The sequence below is a fragment of the Alosa pseudoharengus genome, unplaced genomic scaffold (genome assembly GCF_046254945.1).
Source record: "Alosa pseudoharengus isolate Yale_2024_CS ecotype anadromous, Long Island Sound unplaced genomic scaffold, YU_APseudo_1.1 YU_APseudo_1.1_scf_21, whole genome shotgun sequence".
In the NCBI taxonomy this organism is placed as follows: Eukaryota; Metazoa; Chordata; class Actinopteri; order Clupeiformes; family Clupeidae; genus Alosa; species Alosa pseudoharengus.
The window spans coordinates 17,247,008-17,273,389 of NW_027468674.1; the positions used below are offsets into that span (position 1 = coordinate 17,247,008).

Consider the following 26,382-nt stretch of genomic DNA (forward strand, 5'->3'; position numbering starts at 1 on the left):
ACACTTCGCAGTGTCCAGAATGAGAATGGATTTGGCAGACTGAATTTTTTTCTTTTTTTCTCTCTTTCTCTCTCTCTCTCCACTCCTCTCTCCCTCTCTGTTTCTTTCTCTCTCTCCCTCTCTCTGTCTCTCTCTCTCTCTCCCTCTCTCTCTCTGTCTCTCTCTCTCTCCACTCCTCTCTTCTGCCCAGACAGAGGGGGAAAAAATGACTATCGGCGTACTGCTCAGTAAAGAGAAGCCAGATGCATTCTCCTTCCTTTTTTTTGAACGCAAATCAGTTTTCCCCCACTCCGAGTGCTACTGAGTTATAGGCTGCTGTGGGACACAGGATAAAAGTCTTATAGGCCTCTTTGTGGTAGTGGTGAGTGCATGATTCTGATAGCAAATAAGCAATTTTGAGTCAGAAGTTAGTTTTGCACTGCTGAGGCAGATGACAAAAAAACTGTTAAAACTTCAAACATCAACACAGTTGAAAACAAAGATACAAGTGTGACAAAGAAACATGTATAGACACAACACACACACACTTTCTCTCTCTTTCTGTTTTTCGAGTTGATTTTGTCTCCTGACCAAAGTGTGGTCAAAGCATTTGAAATTTAGATGAATGCTTAGTGCAGAGGAAACCCAATCCTTGGCAGATGGATCGCTCCAGTGAAATCACAGAGAAAATATGACTCTGTGTCGGGCCCAAACTTCTAACTCTCTCTCTCTCGCTCTCTCTCCAGTTCTGCAATTCAGCAAGATTTCCTTCCCCCGCGCAAAAGCGGATGATTTAGGTGTGACTGTCATCCAAGAGATGCTATCTCATTTCTGGGAGATGGTGCACTGAAGTGCCATCCGCTCAGATCATTGTCTATGCTGATGCTCTATTCCTACCTATGTTTGTATGTTCTCAGACAAATCTGATGAATCTCTTACTATTACTCAAGATGAAGGGAACTAAATTCATTTCAACCCATTAAGAAATATACACAAAGACAATTCTGTGGACTTCACAGAAAATACATACATACAAACAGTATATACTTACATAAATTATTATACATACATACTATACATACATACATACATACATACATACATACATACATACACACATACATAAATACTGTACATACACAGATAGACAGACACACACACACAGACATAGACACAATACAGTATAAATAACAATATCTTTTTTTGTCATGGCTTCTTTCACAAAGCCAATAAGAAAGAATTACAAGAACCCGACATAAGAACTGCAATTTCTCGAGTCTGCAAGATACGGTAGACTTCAAACACAACTGTGTTTATTCTTAATATTCTGTAACATAAAGAACACCTCTTGTGTGTAAATACAGGTCTAACCTCTATAGGACTCATTTCAGGCACAGTTACATTGAAAAATAGAATACATGATCTCTAAGCAGCATTTTATATGTTAAACATACCACATTTTTAGATAAAATATCTACAAGTGTTTTTGTTACAAAAATACATATAGGTCATTGCAACACAAGGACTATTCAAAGATTAAGGACTCTACACACATGTTCAAATGTTGTACCATGTCAGACAATGATGATGATCTGGGAGTACTACAGATACACAGAGTAAATGCAATATTGAGAGTATTCAGGCTGTTTCGACAATTTTTTTCATATATTTTCATTTACTGGTTGCTTTAAGACACTAAGAAAACATACAACTTATAACTGTGTACATGTCTTAAGTGTACATCTGAATGTCTAAATAGAAGTGCTCTGTTTTGGTTTGTGTGTATATATATGGGAACGGAATGAACTTTAGGTGACTTCAAGTATTATTAGGCATTATATTTTTTGCCCAGGCTTTTTTCATTTTCAACCTTTTTGTCATTCAAATCAGTGCAAAAAATAAATAAACAATACCAGCAGTCCAATTATGCATCTTTGGTGTTGTTTTTGGGGAGGGGGTAGTGGTGGGGGTTACACTGTACTTCCAAAATAGCCTTAAAAAAAGTAATATGTTGTAATTATCTAACCACATTATGAGCCATTTTTGTAGCTATTTGGCACAAACAACTAACAGCATTTCAACCCTGGTACGTCTTAAGGCCTATTCACACCAAGAACGATAACAATAACTATAACCATAACGATAAAAGTGTTCACACTGAATAACGATAAACAAAGTCTCTCCTTGTGTTAATGAATGTGACAGCTAAAATTCGATAGGTTCTGATTGGCTATTAGCTTTTTATCGTTCTCAAAATCGCTCTGAAAGTGATCCCCAATGATATCGTTCTTCATATCGTTATCGTTATAGTTTATGTGTGAACGTCGTCATTCTTGGTGTGAATGGGCCTTTAAAATTTTCCTGTTCGGAAAGTGATCATGAACTTCAGAAGAATCATCTGGATCTTTCCATAATTCCTTTAGACATGATTAGTACTTCTAAGATGACATGAACTTGACATGACATGCATGACACTGGTTATCAAAGCTTAACAAAGTGGAAATGTCAGTCATGCCACATGTGAATGAAGTATTACTGAAACTGATGTTGAATCCTCTTTGTCTTTTAGTACCTTGAGCACTTCTCAACAAAGTCAAATAAATCCTATTTCAGCAATGTATTGCTAAGAACTTCAGTATCTGGGAGACCTATAGGCATTAAATCAAGGTAGGACAGTTCTTCACACCTCTTAAAGAATACTAACGAGGCATTTCAAGTTAATTTGACCAAAATGCCCATTACAGTGAAAACAGAAATAAAATGTAAAAACAAAAACGATAAAAAAACACAAGTCTTCAGAAGCTAAACAGTAGAAACATAGGCGCTTGGGGGTAAAGACAAACATTTCAAACCACTACTACAGCATTTTCAACAAAAAAACATCTTCTGCAGTAGTGTAACACAACGGTATCAACCACTAGGACATCAGAGCATGCCTCTTTGTAGATCACCTATATATACAAACAGTACAAATCCAAGGTCATAGTGCAGACGGAGTGTCAGACATCCCAGTATTTTACAAACAAACTAAAAACGGCTTTCATTTGCCACATAGTATTGGCTCCTATCAAGTCCTCTATGTGTTACTGATTCAATGGTGGAATGGAGTGCTATGGAATAGGCAATTAGCAAGGGTTTGGTGTTGGGTGTTTTTTTTCTGCTTAACCCACGGGCAGATGTTGCCCAGCATTCAAGCAATTGTTCTACTGTATGTAGAGAAGAGATTATGGACATTTTGTGAGTTAATGTCTTTGTTGGAAGTCATGAATGCTGTAGTTATAAGTAAGGCCAAAGATGGTGGCAACTAACTCCTCTGGGTCTGACAGCAATGCAAAGGATCAACAAGAGGCAACACAAACACAAAATAGATCATGGGTTGTTGGACCGAAAAGGGGTAACCCTTCCTTTGAACACCTAGAAGCATTTTCAGCATCTCAAATGATGCAAAATAGGCACAAAAGCAGTACTTCATAACATACATAAACATGGATTTCAGGCTTACACATGCTGTCAGGCATGTGTTTAAAATGAACACACAATGCTTTTTACCGCATTCTTCCCTGTATAGTACTGCTTACCATAACATTATGCTGCCTGTATATAGCTATTACTACTTGAAAGGATTAACCCTTTGATACAGTATGCACCTTTCTATGCAGTGTTACACTGATAGAATATGGCACTTGTAATGGTAAGGTCATGAGACATATGGTGTCATTGCACTTTGTCTGAGTGCACTGGAGATAATGCAGATGTGGGTGAATACACACTGGATATGTACTGTAGTAGGCTATATACCATAACACAGTCATCGTGATTAACAAGCTGGGAATTACTTGAGATACATTGAAGGTATCCATAGGAAAAGTTACCAGAAGAGAAAGGCACTGTGATCACAGACAGAACGCTGAGCAGATGCATCTGGACATGATACTTGAGCGCTATGCTAGCGGCATCGATGCTAATCTCAGACCAAACACATAACCTGCCACCACTGGCTCTGGTTGGTGATGAACAACTCTGGCCATGTAATGATAACATTATCTTGTGAGGCCATTCCATCTCTCTTTCTTTCGTGTTGTTTGCGGCATGGAGCAAAAAGATAAACAAATGTAAAAAAATAAAACAGTGAAAAATTAAAAACAAAATCAAACCATTTCATTGTGATGTGAGATGGGTTTCTTCTCCCAAATTCCATTATCAGTTCTTCTGTTCCCTCTGTCCAACTCAGATGGATTTAAAAAAAAAAAAAAAAAACTGCTGGAATTCGACATACTGGAAATCCAAAAATATACATAAAAAAACATTAAAGAGAAAAGTCTCAGGTCAAGGCCTCAGGAAGTAAAACATGTGTGAGAATATGTTCTGATTCCACTTGGTGGGTGTGTCCATTCATTGTGCTGTCGACCAATGGGCTGAAGTTAGTGCAGAAGTGGCCTCCAGGCTTATTTTCATTGGCTAACCGAAGTCGATCCGTGGCCTGTACTCCAGTACCATGGGATAGGCCTATGGAAAGAGATAGATAAATGGCATTAAAAACAATCAATCTTATAAATCTGCATTACAGGCAATGACATCACAATTTAAAGGTGCACTCCATCCATTTATGTAGCAGGGCCGTTCACACCAATAATGATACCTATAACGATAACAACAAAAAAGTATTGTTCTAGCCAATATGAATGATGACGTCCACACATTAACTATAATGATAATGATATGAAGAACGATATCTTTGCGGATCATTTTCAGAGCAATTTTGAGAACGATAAAAAGCTGAGAGCCAATCGGAATCCATCAAATAACATCAGCCAATTCTGTTCAAAGAAGTAGCAAAACAGATCACACATTCAGACATTGACCCTGAAGTAGATCAGGAGAGTATCACTAATTTTACTGTGTCTTAATCACTAACAGATACATACTCTGCCACAGTCATGGGGTTAAGAACTAGAACACTGATAGAGCAGTTCCAGATAAAAATGTCACTAAATACTGAAATGTATATTACTGGTATTTAAATTATATATAGCCACAACATAAAATGATGCCCATACACCATGTTTAATGTTTAAAAATGATTTGATATTGGTCAATAAATCACTACTAATAAAGCCCCAGGGGGTAAGTTTGAGGTTGCTCTCTGCTGACTCCTGTTTCGACCTATTTTTAGACCTGCGGAGAACACGTGTCCGACTGTAAATTAAAGCGCAAGCGGAGCGGAGCTCAAGCGGAGCGGAGTAACCGGAGGAGTCCGTCAGGACATCAGAAATATGCAACAAGCTAATCCCCACACCTTCATCCGGTCCCGAGAAAAACTCAGAATGCGTCTTCTCCCTTACCGATGCGCACGAGATCGGGTCATGCAAAGAAGAGCTATACCCTGTCAACACAAGTTCTGTGTTCATGTTTGTGTGTGTGTGTGTGTGTGAGAGAGAGAGAGAGAGAGAGAGAGAGAGAGAGAGAGAGAGAGACCAATGTGTGACCGTGTGAGAAAATGTCAGTAAGTATATCGCACAAGAGTTTGCGAGTGTGTTAGTGTGTGTATGTGGTCTGTTTCTTAGCTTATATGTTTTGTGCACATGAATGAGAGGGAGAGAGTTAAGGCAAAGCAAAGCAAGGCAAGGCAAGGCAATGCTTCCAAGTGTGCCGAGGAGATCAGGCAGGTATGTGTGTGTTCAGAAATGTGATCAAGGGGGGAACATGTGTACCTGTGTGTTCAGATTTGAGAGAGTGGGAACGATATGCGTATGTGGAAGAAGTATCAGTGTGTGTGTGTGAGTGTCAGTAAGTGTCAGTGTGTGTGTGTGTGTGTGTGTGTGTGTGTGTGTGTGTGTGTGTGTGTTTGTGTGTGTGTGTGTGTGTGTGTGAGCGCATGTGTGTGTGTGCAGGTGAGTCACACCAAGCCCAGACTGGGCCCTATTTTTAGAGTTCTAGAGGAAGGACATTTCAGCACTTCACCTGAAGAGAGAGGAAATGAGGTGGCGACAGTGAACGATACTGGCCCACTTTCCTGTGCTGTTTCGCCCCGAAAGGGAATTCATTACCAACCTCAGATAGCCTTCATTCCTTTTTCAGCTTTATTTGTACCAAGAAAAGAAAGAAAGAGACAGAGAAAGAGAGAAAAAGAGAAACCTTCCCCCTCTTTGCAGGTCTTTCTTTTCTCGCTGGACACTAAAGCCATAGGGATCTCTCCACTTAGGGAGCTAAGTGTCTAACACAGAGCCTCCTGCCTTCACCTTTTTAAATAGTATGGTGGATCTGTGTTAAAAGTCACACTTATGTGAATATTTCATTTACCTGCCTCAGCAGGAATGTAGACCAATATCCACATTAATTTATGACAAGATACGGATGTTAAAATAACGCTATAGTAGAGTTTTGCACTGAAAACACAAAGAGATGTGCAGGGGATGTGGGAATAGATGAAGTCCTCAAGAGGTTCTAAGAAACATGCTAGAAGTTAATATCAGTTGTTTAACACTAGTTTTGCTTCAGCGTTTCTCAGTATACAGTGGAAAATCAAATCTTTAATACATTCTCATCTTTTTTGAAATTATATTGTCCTTGCCTGTATTTACACAATAAACATGTCTCGCTTCACGGTGTAGACATAACATATATGTTTTGTTTTGAGGAGAAAAAAAAAACACGAAAATCAGGTCAGTGTTCCGCCGTGCTGGTCAAACTAGGACACACCAGCCTGGGCGCTAACAAACTGGATCTGTTACCACCACGATAAGCATGCGATGAGATACTTTACACAGTCTTTTCATCAACACACATCGCTGTAAGCAAGTGTGAGATTCTCAGGGCAGAGAGGCACCTCGTGAGAGAGATACCCCCTGTGGGGTCAGCTGTTTGGCCTCCTCACGGCCCTGAGTTTCTGTAGCATCGATACAGTCGTTACCCCCCTTTATGACCTTTGACCCACAGGGCCACCAACATTCCCCCATCGCTTGTCTAAAAGTGACCGTCACCAGCACTGCAATTAATTCCCTCGGCGCCAGGGCTGCAGCAAAACCCATCATAGTGTGTCGGCTTCTATGTTGTATTAATCATTGTCTGCAATTCTGCTGAAAAGTTGTTGATATTTGAACTCGACAGCCATGCAAATTACAACCCCACCTCCCCCACACACACACACACGCACACGCACAACCAACAAGCTGATTGGCTGGAACTGTTTATGACTTACGACTTGACTTTATGTCATCCAAACCACTGTGTTTGTTTCCATTTACCGAACCAGGACTGTGTTTAGTGCACATTCTGTCTGTCCATCTATCCATCTATATATACAGTGTCCTCCGCATTTATTAGTAAAGATGAGTAAATCATAAAATCATAAATGGAATCATCTTTTGGTGTTTATCTTAGTATCAATAAAGTATCTATCTATCTATCTATCTATCTATCTATCTATCTATATTTCTTTCTCAGAATAAATTTTCTTCAAGCTTCAAGATTTTTCCTTATTGTTTTCATCGTAAACATAAGATAAAATACCAAAAGTAGATTTTTATAGCTTATTTTATTCATCTTTACTTATTTGGGTGCCAAAAAATGTGGAGGGCACTGGATCAAATAATTTATTACACGGCTCTTCACAAGACAAGTAGAACGCTCCATTGATCTAATAATGTATTTCATGACCTGGAGGGGTAAAGTGATGCTGAGGTCCATATTTAAAGCTAGCAGAACACTCTGTGACTGTGTGTTCTGAAAGGTAAACATTATCTGTATGCTCTCCACCCCTCTTCACCTTTAATGCAGTGAGCAGCTTCAGATCACTGGCGGTTTGGAGGCTTGCCATGGCCTGAACCACTGCAAATATGGAAATATCAATACCCTCAAACGCTGTATATGTCCTTTGACACTATGGGCATGGGCGAACAGGAAATAATCACTTCAGACCCAGAGTACAGTATGGTCTGCTGGTTTGTTTTCTTCCTTTTAGTGAAAGAAAACCACAGTATCTGTTCCCGTATAGTCTGCATAAACTGTAAGCTTTCATAATGATCCATGTTCTTTGGAATGTCAGTAGCTCATTTCCTACATTATTATTATTATTATTATTATTATTATTATTATTATTATAAGTAGTAGTAGAAGTAGTAGTAGTAGTATGAAGTGTAAACCTGCATTGGACAATTGAACTTATAATGCTGCAAATAAGAATTAAGCGCAAGTCAAATATTATAGACCAAAACTGCTGTGTGTTATTTGCTTTTGTTAACAGGTTTGTCTTGACATAAACAAATCTTAATTTCTATGTCCAGTGACGGCTTCAATGCCAGTGTCTCCAATCAGCACCAGTTTCGAACAGTTAAAAAGACATTTAGAAGCAAACTGCAATACAAATGTTTCCTAACAGTCCCTAACCTCCTCGTACCATAACAAATAAAATGCAACAGTAAAGTCTAAGCTGATCTGCTTAAAATGATGTCACAGTTCTGGAGCAGTCGGGGGCCCACCACCTCCCCACCCATGAGATGATGGCAGCAGGGATTAGACAGGCAAACAGGAGAGAAGGAGCAGAGAGAGTTAACTCCTTGTTGGCGCACAGCTTACATTCTCCCCGTGCAGTCGCCACCGAGTCATGTAGATGAACTCCATGGTGTGGTCCTTTCCCATGATCTCACCGTTGCATAGAACGTCTAGCTGTGGAGATGAGGAGATCATCGATGTATATTTGTCCAGCATACACAAGGATATATGGACAGGGGTAAACATGTAGATATTGGCATAACTATAGATATATTAATACATAGATTACATATCTTTCTAGAACAGATAGTTCCATTCCTCGATTATGATTGGTGAACCCTTCACATTGACCGAATTGCATTATATATTACTGCGCCACAAATTGATACAAAAGTTAAGGTTACTGTGTCTCTGCGTTGCTTGGCAACCATTCTGTTAGAAGTAATATATTTCTTGGCGGAAGAATGAAGATCTATGAATAAATCATAAAATGTCTTGTTGCTGTGCCTTTATTTTATGAAATCTTGCCAGGAATATTAGTAACCGTTTTAGAAAAGCAATAAGAACCGCAAGGCCATAGGTTCCAGTTTGTGTCAGGCTTAACAACGCCCCTTAGCTGTCCTAAAATCACTAGAACCTACAGCCTCTCGGGGCTTGTTGCTTAAATAATTTTGGATATCATCACAACCACAGATTATGCTCATTACTGGGCAACGAATGCAGAAGTGCAGTGCATATCCTAAGGCCTCTGTGCTTTTTATAACACTCTCATGGAGTAAAGTGAAGTAAGAGAGACAGGGCCACACGCTCTTTCCCCTGGCCTGCCTGATGAGAGAGGAGAGCTTCAACAGCTATGGCTGTATGACTGTGTCTCAGCGGGAAGGGAAGTAGAGGAGGCTTTAACAGAGCCTTGGCCAAAACAATGCTATAAGAATTAGCACCTCTGCAGGAGAATAGCTCAACAAGACAGGGTACCTCAACAGCAATAGCACTCTCTTGAGATTGATATCAGTTAGGAGGTTCTTGAAGCTTAACTGACACATGGTGATGCTAACACCTACTGGGTCAAAGGTTCAGTTTCCTATTTAGGAATAAGATGTATTCACTGTTCAGAGGGATACTTATGATTCATAAAAAAATCAGTGTTAGTATAAAGATTAACTTCAAACTTATAAGTATAAGTATATATACTCTTTTGATCCTGTGAGGGAAATTTGGTCTCTGCATTTATCCCAAACTGTGAATTAGTGAAACACAAACAGCACACAGTGAACACACAGTTAGGTGAAGCACACAAGATGTGGGAATGGGAGAGCAGTGCTCAACCACTTCACATTTTTCACACTGGTCGGGGAACGAACCGGCAACCCTTCGGTTACAAGCCCGAAGCCCTAACCTGTAGGCCACGGCTGCCCCTCATACAGTACATGTAATATGCTACAATACTGAATGGTTGAAACCCTATTACCTCAACCTGTTCTTGCACTGACATAGTTTTTTTTATAGTTTTTTATATTACCTTGTCTACATTATACTTTACTCTCCTATTTGTCCATATTATTTATGCTGGTCTCTAGACCTTATTATTGCACTGTTGGACTAATGTTGGACTACTTTTTGCACCTTCACCATGACACTCACTCTCTTGAGCACCTTACCATACACACAGAACTACAGGACTACTGTTGGACTACTTTTGCACCTTCACCATGACACTCACTCTCTTGAGTCCTCATTTTTGCACCTTCACCATGACACTCACTCTCTTGAGCACCTTACCATACACACAGAACTACAGGACTACTGTTGGACTACTTTTGCACCTTCACCATGACACTCACTCTCTTGAGCACCTCACCATGCACACAGAACTACAGGCCCTGTCACTACAAGCGTCTCATGCTTGATCACCCTCAAGCACACTGGATTTTTTAGATATAATTTATATAGTATATTTAGTATTTAGTTTTGTTAGTTTTTCTTATCTCCTACTGTCTCTATTGTACAGTGGAGTTTGGTTATATGTTTATACTTATACTTATATTTACCATTTCTGCTGTAAGTGCATGTTGTGTGTGATGTCTGTATGCTACTGAGACCCCCTGAATTTCCCCTTGGGGATCAATAAAGTATCTATCTATCTATCTATCTATCTATCTATCTATCTATCTATTGTGTACCAGTGAAATGGCTGTGTGAAGCATTTGGTCCGGTGATCTTTGTTGCTGTGGCTGTTTTAAGTGTAATTGGGAATTAAGTGTAATCCCGGCACAAAATTCATAATCCATAACTTGCAATCAGAACTGTTTTTTCTTTTTTGGGGGGGTGGGGGGTTGTTAAAGAGATATACCACGAAATCGCGGTCATTTCTTGCTTTTCAACCACATAAGAAAAAATCCCAGCCCTAGTCAGAATCTATGTAAATTCACTGAAAGTATCCATATCTGCACCTCCATCTTTATGACCACACTGTTTATCATTGCATACATTTTATATGTTATATCTATGTTGTACCAGTGAGGTACCAATGGCCGTGAGGTACAGTATCTGGAAAAGTGTAAGGGTAGCACGAGAGAGGAGAAAGCACTGCCATCTTACCTCGTACGAACTCGGAAGCTTCAGCTTCAGACTGAGAAACTTCTTAATTGTTCCGACAGTGACTCGCGTGGAACAGCGGATGAACTTCTTCATTAAGCCCTATGGAGTAAACAACAACAACATCAACAACATTAATAGACAACAGCAATAACCAGCAAAAGAAGATTCAAATGTACAATAGTTTTTTCAAAGACAGTAGCTGTGTTCAAAGTCTTCACTATTTCACTACATAGCCCACTATATAGTCAATAACCTCATAACATTAACTATAGTGCACTGGGTATTGAAATAGTGAAATTGTCGAATACAGCAAATGTTTTTCCTGTTGTACGTTAGTCTAGCTGTGTTCGAAGTCTTACTTACACTATAGTCAATAACCTCAATATGGTTCACTATAGTGCATTGTGTACTGAAATGTACCTTTGGTTATTGTATTTATCTGCCAAATACAATAACCTAACCATCTCCATCAGCCCAGTATGGTAGTGATCATACACACAGCTGGATAAGAACATGTTGTCCAATGTCACTGTTCTGCATAATGTCTCTACTGGAAAGCTCTATGCCTCGTAATCCCTGCATTCCATTGGCCCTGTAAGTCATCTTGCTGCTGTGCCATTGTGAAGAGGAATGATGGCAAAAATAACTTCATAACGACCACCTGGGCAAATGAATACCTGTAGATTACTGCTTCCATCAGTCTCTCTGACCTCTTTTCAAGGACAGAGAATAAATTAACATTTGAAAAAAAAAAAACAACAAAAAAAAAAAACAATGTCACACACACACCTCACAATCTGAAGAGCGGGTGAGTTTACTACTCATTCATATCACCCCATATGATTCTGGGGCATGCTAAGAGGAAAGGGTTTCAAGGTCTATCGCTAAGCAAGATATCCTAGCAACCAGTTGAGCAGTGAACACCAATGGCATAATCATAGAGAAAGAAGAGACGAGTGGATGGGGGAGTGTGATCCAAACATGTGTCTCCTCAAGGGTTTGTCTGATAATATGCCCATCTGGTCATCTCAACAATACCATTGTCTAAAAACTAAGCATTGCAATTTAAACTGAATTAGACCTGTTTGGAGGCTATGGTGGTCATAATTATGAATGAATAAGTCCATTGAAATACCAGTATGTATGTGTGTATTGTATTGTATTGTATTGTACAGTAATAGATAGATAGATAGATATATAGATAGATAGATAGATACTTTATTGATCAATCAATTTTATTGATTGAAGGGGAAATTCAAGATATGTCTGTATGTATGTCTGTATGTGAATCTCTGCATCTATTAATCACCATGTCATCATGACAAAAAATTAGTTTCTTCTACAGAAACAAAGCCAACCTCCCTATGGAATGTATGAGTTTTTATGTCAGTTTTAGACTATGGTGATGTGATATAAATGCTACTGCTTGCTCACTTAAAGCCCTGGACTCAGTCTACCACTCTGCCCTGAGGTTCATTACTGGTGATGGCTATAGCACTCATCATTGTGTCCTCTATGGTAAAGTGGGTTGGTCATCTTTGACTAAAAGGAGACATTGGTATCTCTTTATTTACAAAGGTATTGTTGGAAAATTACCAGGTTATATGTCAAACATGCTTGTTTGGAATTCTGGTCCCTATCAGACCAGATCAAATGACTGTTTGATGTTCCTCGTATCCACACTGAGTTGGGAAAGTCAGCCTTTTGTTATGGTGCCCCTACTTCCTGGAATAATCTCCAATGTAACATACAAATGAACTCTCTACTGTCCTATAATCAATTCAGATCTGTAATCACAATCCTTCCTATGTCAAATTGTACCTGTTTTATGTAAATGTTATTTTATTATTGTTATTATTTTATTATTAATATTTTCTGTATTTTTATTTCCCTTCCTCCTTTATAATGGTATGTAGGTTATCTTATTATTTGTTTTATTTTCCACAATTATTATACTATATCTCTTGTATTCCATTATTACTGTGTAATCTCGGCTTCACTGAAAATAGGGACTACCCTCAATGAACCTCCGAGAATAAAAAAAGATTGAATGAATGAATGAATGAATGAATGAATCATGTCTATCAATCTGTTTGTCTATCTATAGTGGCCAGAAATAAATTATGTCACTCATTTCTCAAAGTTAACGGTAACACTAAAACAAGAGGCTACATAGAAATAAGAAATAATAACATATAAGATTGAGATGGAGGAAAAGATCAGTGTGCTGAGAGACCTGCCCCAATAGGCGGCATTTGACCATTAAACCACACAATGATCCAAAACATACAGCCAAACAAGGCAAGAAATGGTAAACAGAGAACAATATCAACATTTTACAGTGGCCCAGCAATAGTCCAGACCTAAATCCGTCAAAAAAGTGAGCACAAGGCCAAAGTGATGGCAAATAATTGTTCCTGCCTCAAAACCTGGATTGCTGCTAAAATGGTGTGGTCTAGAATCATTGTGGAGACATGAAGAGGCTTGGTAGGTATTATATGAACCATTTTGAGAGCTGTGATGGCAAATAAAGATGTTTCCAGTGATTGTTTAAAAAGGGAATGAATAATTTTTGACACGCTATTTTTCATAAAAATATTAAAAAAAGATAAAAACGCTTCATTTTTTGATTTCATGTTTCTACCACATTGTCGTACAGCCTTTTAGCATGTGGCAGTGTCATTTTCAGTCAGAACAAACATAATATTGGTCAAGAGAAAACCAACATTAAATCAATATTTGCCAGGGGTATGAATAATTTTGTTCTTAACTGTATGTATATATATATGTATGCATGTATGTATGTATGTATGTATGTATGTATTGTGTATATGCATATAAATTTGTATTTTTTAACTCTTTGTTTTTTTATTGTGATATGGATCCCCCTGGATCTGAAATAAAGAATTATTTTTATATCTATCTATAGACACAGCAGAGATGAGGGAAGATCTGCACGTGGGCTGACCTTGACGGTGTTCTCTCCGACCTGGGCGTTATTACGCAGGCAGTCCAGACAGATGGCGATCTGTGGGTCACTACGGTGATAGTCCTTATCAGTACCATCATCTTCCTCTTCATCTTCGTCCAGACGAGCTCTCTTGGCCCTGGGGCAGCCGTCTAATAGTTGTGGGATCAGAGAAGTTTGGTGTAAACACATATAAAAATCAACAGCTAAGATATGAAGCCATTAACACTATTTTTAAAAAACAATCCCGCAAATGAAGGGCATTTCATTGACCCATGGTTCGATACATACCTCGATATTTTATTTATTTTTTTAAACAAAAAACACTTTTTTTTTTAAATAACATTTCAATTGTCTACCTTGGAACACCAGAGGATTAAAATATATTATTGTATCTGTATTATATTATATCCTGATATAAAAATAGAAAATACTGAATTTCTGATTATAGCCTACTATTTCTATTACAACTCTATCTCTTTAATACAGCTGTCTGGTTGAAGCCTGGAAATATCTATATCATCTTATCTTATCATAGTCTACTGGTTGAACTGTTCAGTTTCCCTATGTGTGTTTAAGTTTCAAGGTAATACTTTTCCTCTTTGGGACAGGCCCTTTTGAGTCTTGGAAAACATTGTTATTAGGGGTTTGCACAGACGTCATGTTCTGGGTGGTAACCCAGCTGCATGGTCATGTTGGAGGCACTTGGCATAAAGAACTGAATAAAGTACAGTGGAGTATTATGCACTTAGGATACCTTAAGTGATTATAACCATGTCTAAACAACAGAAAAGCTATGTGTGTCCAGAGACAGTAAAAGAAAAGTGCGGCCGCGTAAACTGCAAAGCTGCAGGAAACACTGAAGGGGGTGTGTCACGATTCAGCCTTTGACACAGGTTTGTGGATGAGTGTCGCGATTTCGGTATCGATACGCATATCGTTACAGCCCTAATCTTAAATCAAGACCATCTATCAGTATGTGTGCAACCTTGGTACCCAAAACCCTAAGTGAGTATAACAAGATGCTTATTGAGAGAGTGAAATACCTCAGCCTCTGCAAAGATCCTCCCCCAAAATAATTCCTTACAGTGGCTGCAAGACACGCCACAAATTAAAGAGCCTGCATGCTGTTTGGAGAGGCAACATTTGAACTGGATTGAGCTCAACCACAAGCACTTTCACTCTCTTTTCACTTTCTCTTTCTCTCTACATCCTGCTTTTTCTTGCCTACACCCACCCCTCTCTTCCCCAAATCATTACCCCCCCAACCACCCATTTCTCTCTATCCTTCCTCCGCCATCTTTACTCTCTCCCTCTTTCTTTCCTACCATTTTTTCTGCTTCCTTCTTTCTTTCTCTCAACTGCAATACCACCTCCAGCCCCCTCACCCCCAAAACGACCAGAAGCACTTTTCTCTCTGGAGAAAAATTACTGGGGGGGGGGGGGGGGGGTGCTATCGGAGAAAATTAATACTGAAGGTAATTATCCAATCACTAAAAATTAGTCACAGCTGCACACACTTAAGTCATCTCTCTTTGGTGTCCCCCAGCACAAAATCCTCTGTGTGTGTGTGTGTGTGTGTGTGAGTGAGTGAGAGAGAGAGAGAGAGAGAGAGAGAGAGAGAGAGAGAGTTTGGATGGCACTGCTGGGGAAAAAATGTATTTAACCCCCCACCGATGCAATGCGTTTAATAGCAGGCCACAAAGAAAATTCTCCCCAGATCTTTCAACGGGGGCGCATTTGCTGGTCTAATTTTGTCTGGCAAGGGTCGCAACGAGTGGCATTCTGCAGCTGGTGGTAGGATTCCGGAATGCTCTACACACAAGAGTCCCAGGCACTCTGAGGAGAAAAATGTCCTTGTATCGGGGCCCAGAGTTCTCCCAAAGAAAGAGAGGGACTGTTACGAGGTTCTATAGAATCTGTCTACAGTAGGTTCTAGAGACACTCCAGAACATTCTACAATGTCCTTTTTTTTTTTTTTACAAAAGCACAGCTGTGAGGCGATGGTGGGTGAAGTCCAATAAAACGTATGCCTTCAGAGACTTTCACGGATGGCTTCATTTAGACAATCCAAGGAACCATTAAGGGTTTACTTTATACATCACCAAATACTAGTGACAGTCACAACTGAGCCCAAAATAACACACGGAAAGATTACATCTTATACAAATCTTCTGTGAAAATTCGTGTTCACACAAACATTATGAAGAGCACCAGGGGTTTGTCTTCATTCAACTAAGGCAAAGGCAATGATGAAAAATATTTTTTAAAAGTGAATTACTACTTTCAAGGTTACTTCTCAGGTGCAAAAGGCACCAGGTTTTTGAGTAAAAATGCAGGCCAAAACAACCAGATAAAATAGTGCTCAGAGATTGTAAATGAATCACAGCGCAACAACAACAACAACATGTACTGTTAATGTATTCAAAACAATCGGGGGAGAAGTTAATGTCCTTGTTTTAGCAGGTTCTTTCTCAGACAGCGGTAATTAAATGTCTACCTGAACACAACAACAAACTAGACATGATAAAAAGCCTACATTACAGGACAAAAACACACAAGAGACAGGAATGACATCTTAACTTTAAAGTTTATCAGATAATTTAGCAGCATTTCTCAGTTAAAGAAAGCTCCTGCAGACTGAGATGTGAAACAGTGTAAAGTGTTTTCAGTACTGTTGTATTTCTACTGGCTATTCAGCACTTCATGTCCTCTCAGGACACAAATACATAAGAAAGTGGCATAACACATGTCACACACACACACACACACACACACACACACACAGGCGCGCCTGCAGGTGTACGTCCGTACGCACTGTGCGTACCATCAGGCTACAACAGCGAGAGAAAATTTCCCTTGTGTGTGTGTGTATTCACACCAAATTGGCCTACCATACCTTCCCAACTATGCACAGTATCCCATTAGCTGCATACCATCAGGCTATTTACCATTTTCTATTACGTAAAGTTAGTGAACACGTTATCAAAATTAACGTGCACACATTTTGTTTGAGCGGGAGAGAGAATACGCACGCAGGCACAATAGGCTACTTGTTGTTTTCTTTTACTCGGCTATCTATCAGCACACAATGTTAAGCTAATTCACTAACTCAATACTCATCATGGATATCACAAGTTTTAAACAACGAAAACAGAAAGGATGGTGGCAGCAAAGCTAGGAGTTATTCCAGATGGACAAGAACAAGGTAGGCAATTGTTGAGCTTGTCAGAACGTTAGACTGCACTAAAGCCAGACGTCACGTTACGCTAGAACAAAACTAAAGGTAACTTTAGCCTGTTTATGACTGTATCAAGTTGTCCAAATGAATAGGTCATTGTAGACGTTGTCGTTGTATTATTGTATGTGGATGTTGTTATGCTATGTAGGCTACTTTTTTGCTGACTGACCAATGCACGGACCTAAAACGGACAAATATTGTTCACGAATGAATTTTTTTTTTTTTGCGGGGGGTGATGGGTGTGCGTACCATAGCAATAATTCCTGCAGGCGCCCCTGCACACACACACACACACACACACACACACACACACACACGCGTGTGTGTGCCATTTCTGCAGAAGTGTTTGACTCTCACAGTAGCAGCTACCCAGTGACTGCTTACTGTGGGTGGCGCACTCTCAGAATACTGGCAAACTAAACCAACATCATAACAAATCCCCGACACACAGAAACATGAAAGCACTTGAGCAATTCATCTGCAAATACATCCATTCAGCCCTTTCACAGTAAAACAAACGGGGAAAGAACAACAATTTTAAACCTGAATATATGATTATATGATCAGATTACTCTACATTACATTATTACTACATGAGTTATTGACAATATGATGGGTCGCCAATGTCAGTCAGATTGTGTAAACACAACTAATGGGTCACAATTACGTGCCTGACTAGCTCACAACTAAAAGAGGCACAAGGCCTTACAAAAGCTTTTAGTTCTGCTTCTCGCACAACATCACTGAGGTAGCTACAGCAGGTTTTTTTTATTGCTACTAATCGGTTGTTGAAGATTGTCAAGTAACAATGCTTTCAAAGAAATCCTCCTCTCTCTCTCTGTGAGTGTGAGTGTGCGTGTGCGTGCGCGGGTGTGTGTGTGTGTGCGTGCGTGAATGTGTGTGTGTGTATGTGTGCGTGCATGACTGTGTGTGTGTGTGTGTGTGTTTATGATGTCTGTTCAGCAGGCCACTAACAGGGCATGTAGCCTCTCTGGGGGGGCGGTGAACCCAAACAATGGAAGAATGGAGGCCACACTTTTGCACTTCTGAACAACAGCCCCAAGCCCAGGGGGACTACATACAGTTAACCTCAATCAGGTGGGTCAGGAAACTCACACACACACACACACACACACACACACACACACACACACACACACACACACACCCACACTCACACACACACACACACACACACACACACACACACACACACACATATGAATACACACACAGGGGTGTTCGGTAATACCTTTCCCTCTCTGTCTCTATCTCTCTCACACACACATACAAATAATAAAGTAATGTGTTCCTTCTTTCTTCCTCTACCACTCTCTGTCTGTGTGTGTGTGTGTGTCTGTGCATGTGTGTGACTCTGTCTCTTGTCATACACACTCACATGCACACACGCAAGGGCAAAGCAATGATTAGGTATTTTTTGTGACCTGTGATGACAGACAGCCAATAAAGAGTCCCCCCCCCCAACAGAACACACACACACACACACACACACACACACACACCAAGAAACTCGCATGCAGTGGTTATCATGGCTGCTCAACTCCAAACCAAACAGTGAAATTCAGATAAATAAAGAATCCATAAATATCTTTATCATGGGAGCAATGACTGAGACAGGCCCAGCAGACACAGACACAGACCACAGGTTATATTATATTCAGACTAAGACTAAAGGAGTCTGAGACTAATAGTCTAATAGACTGAGCTATATTAGACATATATACTAGATCTATATATTATGTAAACAAGACACAGACACAGATTCACAACAAAACAGAAACTAAGGGCTTCTACAGTAAAGGTAGCAATGATCACGGCTCATTGCAGGAATACCACTTATAGCTTTACAATCTGCAAAATTGTTCTCTACTTGGAATACAGGAAATATAACTTCTACCGTAGGGACAACAGTTTCCACCAAACACTTTCATTCTCAAAGAATGTGTCTGTGATATGGATATGGTGTGTGTGTGTGTGTGTGTGTAGGGTTAGAGTTAGAGAGAAAGAGAGAAACAGAAAGCAAGAGAGAGAGAGTGAGAGAGTGAGAGAGAGAGTGAGAGAGAGAGAGAGAGAGAGAGAGAGAGATGGGTCTGGTGGATTTATCAGTAGGTCCTGCCCTAACAGGAGTTCCATATTGGATGCTTCTAAAATGGACATCACATGGTTGGAGGTTACCTTCTCCATTTTCTCTCGACTTATTCCTTTTCCAGAATTCCATCTCCTGTTGCTGTTCACCTGGGTGGTAAACAAATGGGTTGGGAAAAGGTATCGATAATGTTGAGGCACAGATACAAATAAACAAACAACCAATAAACCAACAAACACATTCACACGCAAACACAAACAAACAGACATACACACACATAGAGACAGGGGTGCACACAAAGACAGACAGACATACACACAAACAAACAAACAAAGACACACACACACACACAAACACAACACACACACATCCCCTGCTCAAAAGCACCACTTCCTTCGGCACATACAGAATTGCACTGTTGATTTACGAAGCAATAAACACAATACATAATGCATGCACTACAAAAATAATATGCAGTGTATGCAGGCTTACTTTCTCTGAGTCCGGGGACAAGTTTGAATATGATTTCCTCCAGAGTGTTGTCTAGCCTGTGATAAAGCAGTTGGTAAAAGGGAGAGAGAGAGAGAGAGAGAGAGAGAAAAACAGATGATAATGAAGGAATGTTAGCTGGGCAAGAGACAATGCCCAGACGCTCTGAGATACATTGTCTATCATATCAAGACAAGGCCAATTCCACTTCAGATTAGAAAACGTTGAACAACAACTTATAATTACTCTCTTGGCAAAATGAATAACATTTTTCAAAAATAAAATTATTTTGTTGTTTTATCATATAGCACAAAACTATGTGACTATGAACACTACAGTATATGCACAATGTTATAACATTTAATATTTCTTGAATGGCACAATTTAACACACTTGATCACACAATGATACACTATTTACAACAATACCCATTATTACAAGTTGTTTACAAACAAGTCATTTACAACAATAATGTATGCGCAGATCAGTATAGTAATGCTGAGTCATGCCTCAGTACTGTTCGGGAACTCTAAACCATGAGATCAATACAAAAGATTAAGCGAAAAACAAACTCATTCGTTTATATGTGATGCAAAATTCAACAAAAACATCATATCAAAAAGATAGAACTTTTTAAGGCTTCTTTATTTGTCATTAATAATGGCCTATATTAATTAAAAAAAATGAATGGTTTATGATAGTGAACTAGAATGAATTTGGAACTATGTAGATCGGAAAGCACCCAAGAAGGTCTAAAGGACTCTCCCTGCCCCTCTCTCACTCACAGTTGTCCTCTCTCTCTCTCTCTCTCTCTCTCTCTCTCTCTGTTCAGTTGTTCAGTACGCTCCCTACATACATATAGCAGCCGTCTCTGAATGTGATCCGGCCAGATCAGCATCGAGTCCAGCTGCTAGACGCGTCTCTGTTTCTCTTTTTTCCGCGCAATCTATTCCATCTCTATTCTCCTGTTCCCTTCTTTTCTCTCATCCCACTCTTCCCCACTCTTCTCTCTCCCCCTTTCTTTCTGTTTCTTTCTTTCCCCCTTCTCTCTCTCTTTCTCTCGGCACCTGTGCATCAAGTAACACAGTCTCTTTCTCTCCCTCTCTCTCACTTTCAGTTGTCCTCTCTCTCTCTCTCTCTCTCTCTCTCTCTCTATCTCTCTCTCTCTCTGTCGGCGGAGGCTTTGGCTCCTGCCCTGCCCTCCAGCTGTTGTCTGGATCTAGGCCTAGCCCGGATCACATTCACACAACTGCCCCCCCCATCCCCTCCCCAAGTCCCCCCAGCCCCATCTCCAACTTCTTGTCCCTGTGCTGCTGTAATCAGATGACTAAGAGGAGCAGTCAGGATGGGGGCTGTAAGCTAAAGTGAGGGATGTCTTTAGTGTGTGTCTGTCTATGTGTGTATATGTATGTGTGTATGTGTGTGTGTGTGTGTGTGTGTGTGTGTGTGTGTGTGTGTGGGGGGGGGGGGGGTGATGACAGATGCGTTTGGGCTCATTTGGTTTTTCGGGTACATTTGAAGACCATTGTCAATGTTTGAAATTGCTTAATTCAAACCTGCTTGGAAATGGACAGAAGGGACCTTATTGATGCACTTTTCACCCACTGTTTCCCCCACATAACATGATTAACATGATGATATGCAAAAAAGAGGACATTAAATCAACCACTGACATCTTCATCTCAAACTTATCACATGACTGTTCAATCATAAGCTTACTCTTACACTTTCATACTTACTCTCTATACAATCAAACACGCAGTTTAGAAGTCTGTGCTGTGGACTAGGCCTGCAACGATTAATCAATTAATCGGTTTGTGTCATTCTTTATGGAAAATACATAAAAATTCTCTGATTGAAGCTTCTTAAACTTGAATATTTTCAGCTTTACTTACTCCTCCATGATAGTGAACTAAATATCTTTGGTGTGTGGACAAAATAAGGCATGTAAAGACATAATCTTGGGCTCTGGAAAATAATGATGCAAGATTTTTTCACCATTTGCTAGCATTTTATTGATCAAACAACTAATCGATTAATCGAGAAAATAATAGTCAGATTAATCGACTATGAAAATAATCATTGGTTGCAGCCCTACTGTGCACTTAAAATACACATGGCTTTACTGTATTGTGTATTAATGACACTGGACAGCATCTGCAGTGAGCAACATCATTTACCTCAACATTTCCAGAGGGTTTGTTTCGTGCACCTGGATGCCACATTTGGGACACTCGTTGCTCTCTTCAAAGTGCTGGACAATGCAGCTCTTGCAGACTGTGGGGTGGAAAATGGAGGGGGGGGGCAAGCGGCAAAGAGGGAGAGAGAGAGAGAGAAAGAGACACAGACATCAGCTTCAAAAGGACACATCACAGGCATGCATACTAGGTCCTTTCATTAACATCCAAGACCATTTGGCAAGATGTGCGATGCTCCCGGACATTGACTGTGTCCACGCGAGACTGTGCAGTGTCCTTCAATAATCAACGTTCTTCCCCCGGCCGCCACGGCCTAACGTTAAAAACATTTGCTAAAAGCCATCTGTGTGTGCCGGCCAATATGGCAGCCACACTACAACTGTCCTTCCAACGTGGCAAGCTGTCCAAAATGCCACATGTGTTAACTTAACACCATTCCCAGAAGCTGTAGCTGAATCAAGCAACAATAAAACTAATCATTGTTTATAACTGCTATGTATTTGGATGGTATTTTCACTGACACTTGACCTGTACTAGAAAAACCCTACAATTGATTACAGCTTTGAGGTTTAAAACAGACCAGAACCACCATTTCCAAGCCTTTTTTTTATTACAAATACACTTTTTGTATCCCTGGGATGGTCTTTACAGTATTGCTACTTGACCCTCTTCTTAAAAAACTGAACTCTTTTTTTTGAGGTGATAAAGTTTTCAGTAGGAAAAGACAGGGATATGTCCTGTGAGGTTTGCAGGTTTGCACAGAGCCATGGGGAATAAGGCCTTTTTTTTGGGGGGGGGTGGGGGGGTGTTGGAGTGAAGGCGTCTGATTGAGGAGCGAAATTGAAAACTGCGAACTGGCAGGCTGATAAACAGTGAGTGGGCACCGGGCGGAACACAAACACACACACACACACACAGGGCTGGCCACCACAACAACAACTATCACATTCCTGCAGCCAACAGCAGCAGCCAACTCTCAACATCTCTCTCTATCTGTCACAGACACACACGCACACGCACACACACACACACACACACACACACACACACACACACACACACACACACACACACACACACACACACATATCCCCTGCTTACTTTCTTTGGCACACTCACAAATGTACGCACACACATATACACACACACAAATACAAAGTCATATACAGAAGCACAGTCACATGTACATAACAACAAGAACAACAACAAACACATTGCAAGACAACAGCAAATACAAGAGAATGACACATCTAGACATGTGAACTCAGATACTAACAACAACCGACAGGTATTCCAAATAAGCATTCACCTTTGCACATTACACATACACATCACATACAGACACACACACACACACACACACACACACACACACACACACACACACACACACACACACACACACACACACACACACACACACACACTTGATCTCTCTCTATACATTCCATCCTATCCTTAGCTCCTGTGATATGACAGACAATCACAAAGATGACACATTATAGCTCTACCCCCAGTCTTCCCTTTGTAATGCAAGCAGCGCTCTCGTCACGCAACCACAGACTTGGTGTTTACTACGTCAGAACCGTGTCAGCAACAATCAGGTCAGCTTGGAGTGCGGTGTGCGGAAATATAGGGCAAGCCAAGCCCTACAGGACCTGGTATACATTCACTTGCCAGGCTGTGGAACGCCACTGGCAGACCTATGCAATAGCGTATCAGAGTAGCATAGGTGCCACATGTCGTTTAGATCAGGGGAACGTCAGGCCTCTGCTCCTGCTGGCTTAACAAAGGAGGTGGATAATATAGACGACAGTAGATATGAAAATATAAATGCTCCTTACCTATCCATCCATCCATTCATCTATTTATTGTTCTAATATTCCTTCCAACCATCTATCCATTCATCAATCTATCCATCCATCAATTTTTTTGTTCCATCAATCCTTCCAACCATCTATCCATCCATTCAACCATCCTTCTATTTATCATTCCATCAGTCCTTCCAACCATCTATCCATCCATCCATCTATTTATCGTTCCATCAATCCTCCCAACCATTTATCCATCCATCCATCTATTTATCTATTTATCTTTCCATCCATCCATCCATCCAAGATGTTAGCATTCCCAATGCTGCCGCTATAGCCAGATTCCATCAGATGAGAAGGACATTTCAGGTCTTTACAGACCTTGATGGCGACAGACACAATGCAGAAAGCAGATAACAACGTATTAAATGCTCTTAGTCAGTCCATCCATCCACCCATCCAGCCATTCACTCATTCTGTTTTCTTAACGCTGGTGTTATAGCCAGATTCCATTAGAAGAAAAAAGGACAGATCGGTTGTTAACGGACCCTGACAGCCAAGAGGATAGACTATTTCTTGAAATTTCCCCTGATGCACCTCAGGGCCATTTAGACAAAGTCCTGAGTTACAGAACCATTTTTCTGGATTAGTGAGACAATTCACTGTGATGGCTCCCTGTCTAGATAACCCACAACAAACAGGGAGTTTGGATCCAATCACTCAGACCATCAATGCAGCAGAAAGAGGATATTTGTTGTCATGGTGACTGAACCTGAAGATGACTATATTCAACCTCCTCCCTCCTGAGGTGTCAATTGTAAGATTGCTCACCCCCACATCTGCCAATTAACAGGCAATGGCAGAAAGGTGGGAAGACTCAAAGCAATTTTAATGGCAGATTATTGAAGGAAAAAACTGGCTTCAGTAAGCATTACAGAGGAAACATTTGTGTGTGTGTGTGTGTGTGTGTGTGTGTGTGTGTGTGTGTGTGTGTGTGTGTGTGTGTGTGTGCTTACAACTTACAAGTGTGCAGACACTCTGTGACAGTCGTGGGTTTGATCAGATAACCTTTACACACGTAGCAGGTAATGAAGTGGTTGAAGTCCTTGACGAGATGCTTCCTATGGGCAGTGGCCATCTTGGTTGGTCACAGGGCGTGGGTGGGGATGAGGTGGGGGACCTCGCGACCCGCAGGATGGGATGTTGAGCTCAGTGCGTTGGGGTGGTGGTGGGTGGTGGTGTACTTCTCATGGGAGTGAGGTTACTTTGCCACTCCGTTGGGATGCTTCATGGAGGGCCCTCATGTTAAGCACGGTCAGGGACATGGTACCAGGTAGAAAGCATATTCACCCTCTTGGTCTTGTGGTCGGCACAGAGATGATGCAGAGAAAATGAGAGTTGTATGATTAGTTCTAACACTTGTTCTTAATTTTTTGAAGCATTGTATAGCCTAGGATTCAGACAGGTGCTCTCAAAAATATTGCTAACTTATTCTGACTACCATGAGGCTCCTTGACTTTGTTAACACAGGGCATCTGAACACACAAACCAAATTTTGATAATTTTATAACAATTTGAGTGTTTTATTTAACTTTAGAACACCCATGTATATTTCCGGTCAAAAATGACCGGCCATTAGAAATGAATGGGTGAGAAAATGGTCAGAGTATAAAATTGAGTCCAGGCACATAGTTATTGATCAAATGGACTGTATGTGCTTCTGTACATTAAAACACACAAACACACCTCACAGCGCCTCTTTGCTTCTATGCTACTGGAACCTTTCCCCAATAGAATCTTCCCCTTTCTGACTTGCATGAGCTCAGGTCAGTGAGGCCTGCAGGCCATAAATAGCAAATGGAAGAACAAAACTGGTTATATTCAATAGAATAGGCCTAGAAGTTGATACAAAGGTCTATCACAACATTAGATGATGTGTGTTACTATGGATTTATAACTAGATTTATAATCCAGCGGTCATTTTTGACCGGGAACACCAAACTAGTAAACATAAAACGAACACAAAGGAGGGTTAAACATAAAACACTTAAAAACATACAGGGATGGGGAAACACCTCATTAAAAAAAAGTTCATATGCGCCTCTTCCAAGCATACAGGTGCATGGTACTGTTCTTGTAAGTCCCGCCTCCTGCTCTTTAAAACGAAAGTGATGGCCACTTTAAGACAGAGTTGAAGACGTCTCATTCAAATTACATAACTCTCTTTCTGCCACTGGATCTAAAAATATTAGTTCGTTAGTTAGTGGAGTGTATTAGCAATGTAGCTAAACGTAGGCCACTGTTCTGTTGCGAAACTGAGTCAGCTTGTCATTCCCGCAACATCGTCTTACTTAAAAAGTCTTCTTGTTTCTAACCAGTTGTTTTAATGGATTGCAGGCCTATTTTACGACAACATACATTGCTTAAAATGCTATAAAAGTTGTCAAAGACCATTTAGCGTAGGGTACAACAGCCACGACCTGTTTAGAATTGTAGCCTAA

General features: G+C 40.3%; 1 protein-coding gene across 3 annotated transcripts in view; it reads right to left on the minus strand.

Annotated features, from left to right (window-relative positions):
* Nucleotides 1-1,265: 1,265 nt before the first annotated feature.
* Nucleotides 1,266-26,382, minus strand: part of pcgf5b (polycomb group ring finger 5b) — a 25,762-nt gene continuing 645 nt past the window's right edge. Inside the window, exons 2-10 of one of the 3 annotated variants that reach the window (XM_076298013.1) lie at nt 25,628-25,718; nt 24,905-25,240; nt 22,053-22,149; nt 19,876-19,931; nt 19,473-19,532; nt 14,036-14,187; nt 11,068-11,166; nt 8,554-8,643; nt 1,266-4,485 (exon numbers count right to left, since the gene is read on the minus strand). In XM_076298013.1, the coding sequence (XP_076154128.1) occupies nt 4,438-4,485; nt 8,554-8,643; nt 11,068-11,166; nt 14,036-14,187; nt 19,473-19,532; nt 19,876-19,931; nt 22,053-22,149; nt 24,905-25,019 (717 nt within the window). In that variant the 5' untranslated portion in view covers nt 25,020-25,240; nt 25,628-25,718 and the 3' untranslated portion in view covers nt 1,266-4,437. The remainder of the gene's footprint in view (nt 4,486-8,553; nt 8,644-11,067; nt 11,167-14,035; nt 14,188-19,472; nt 19,533-19,875; nt 19,932-22,052; nt 22,150-24,904; nt 25,241-25,627; nt 25,719-26,382) is intronic. The other 2 variants (XM_076298014.1, XM_076298012.1) reach the window with 2 other exon arrangements.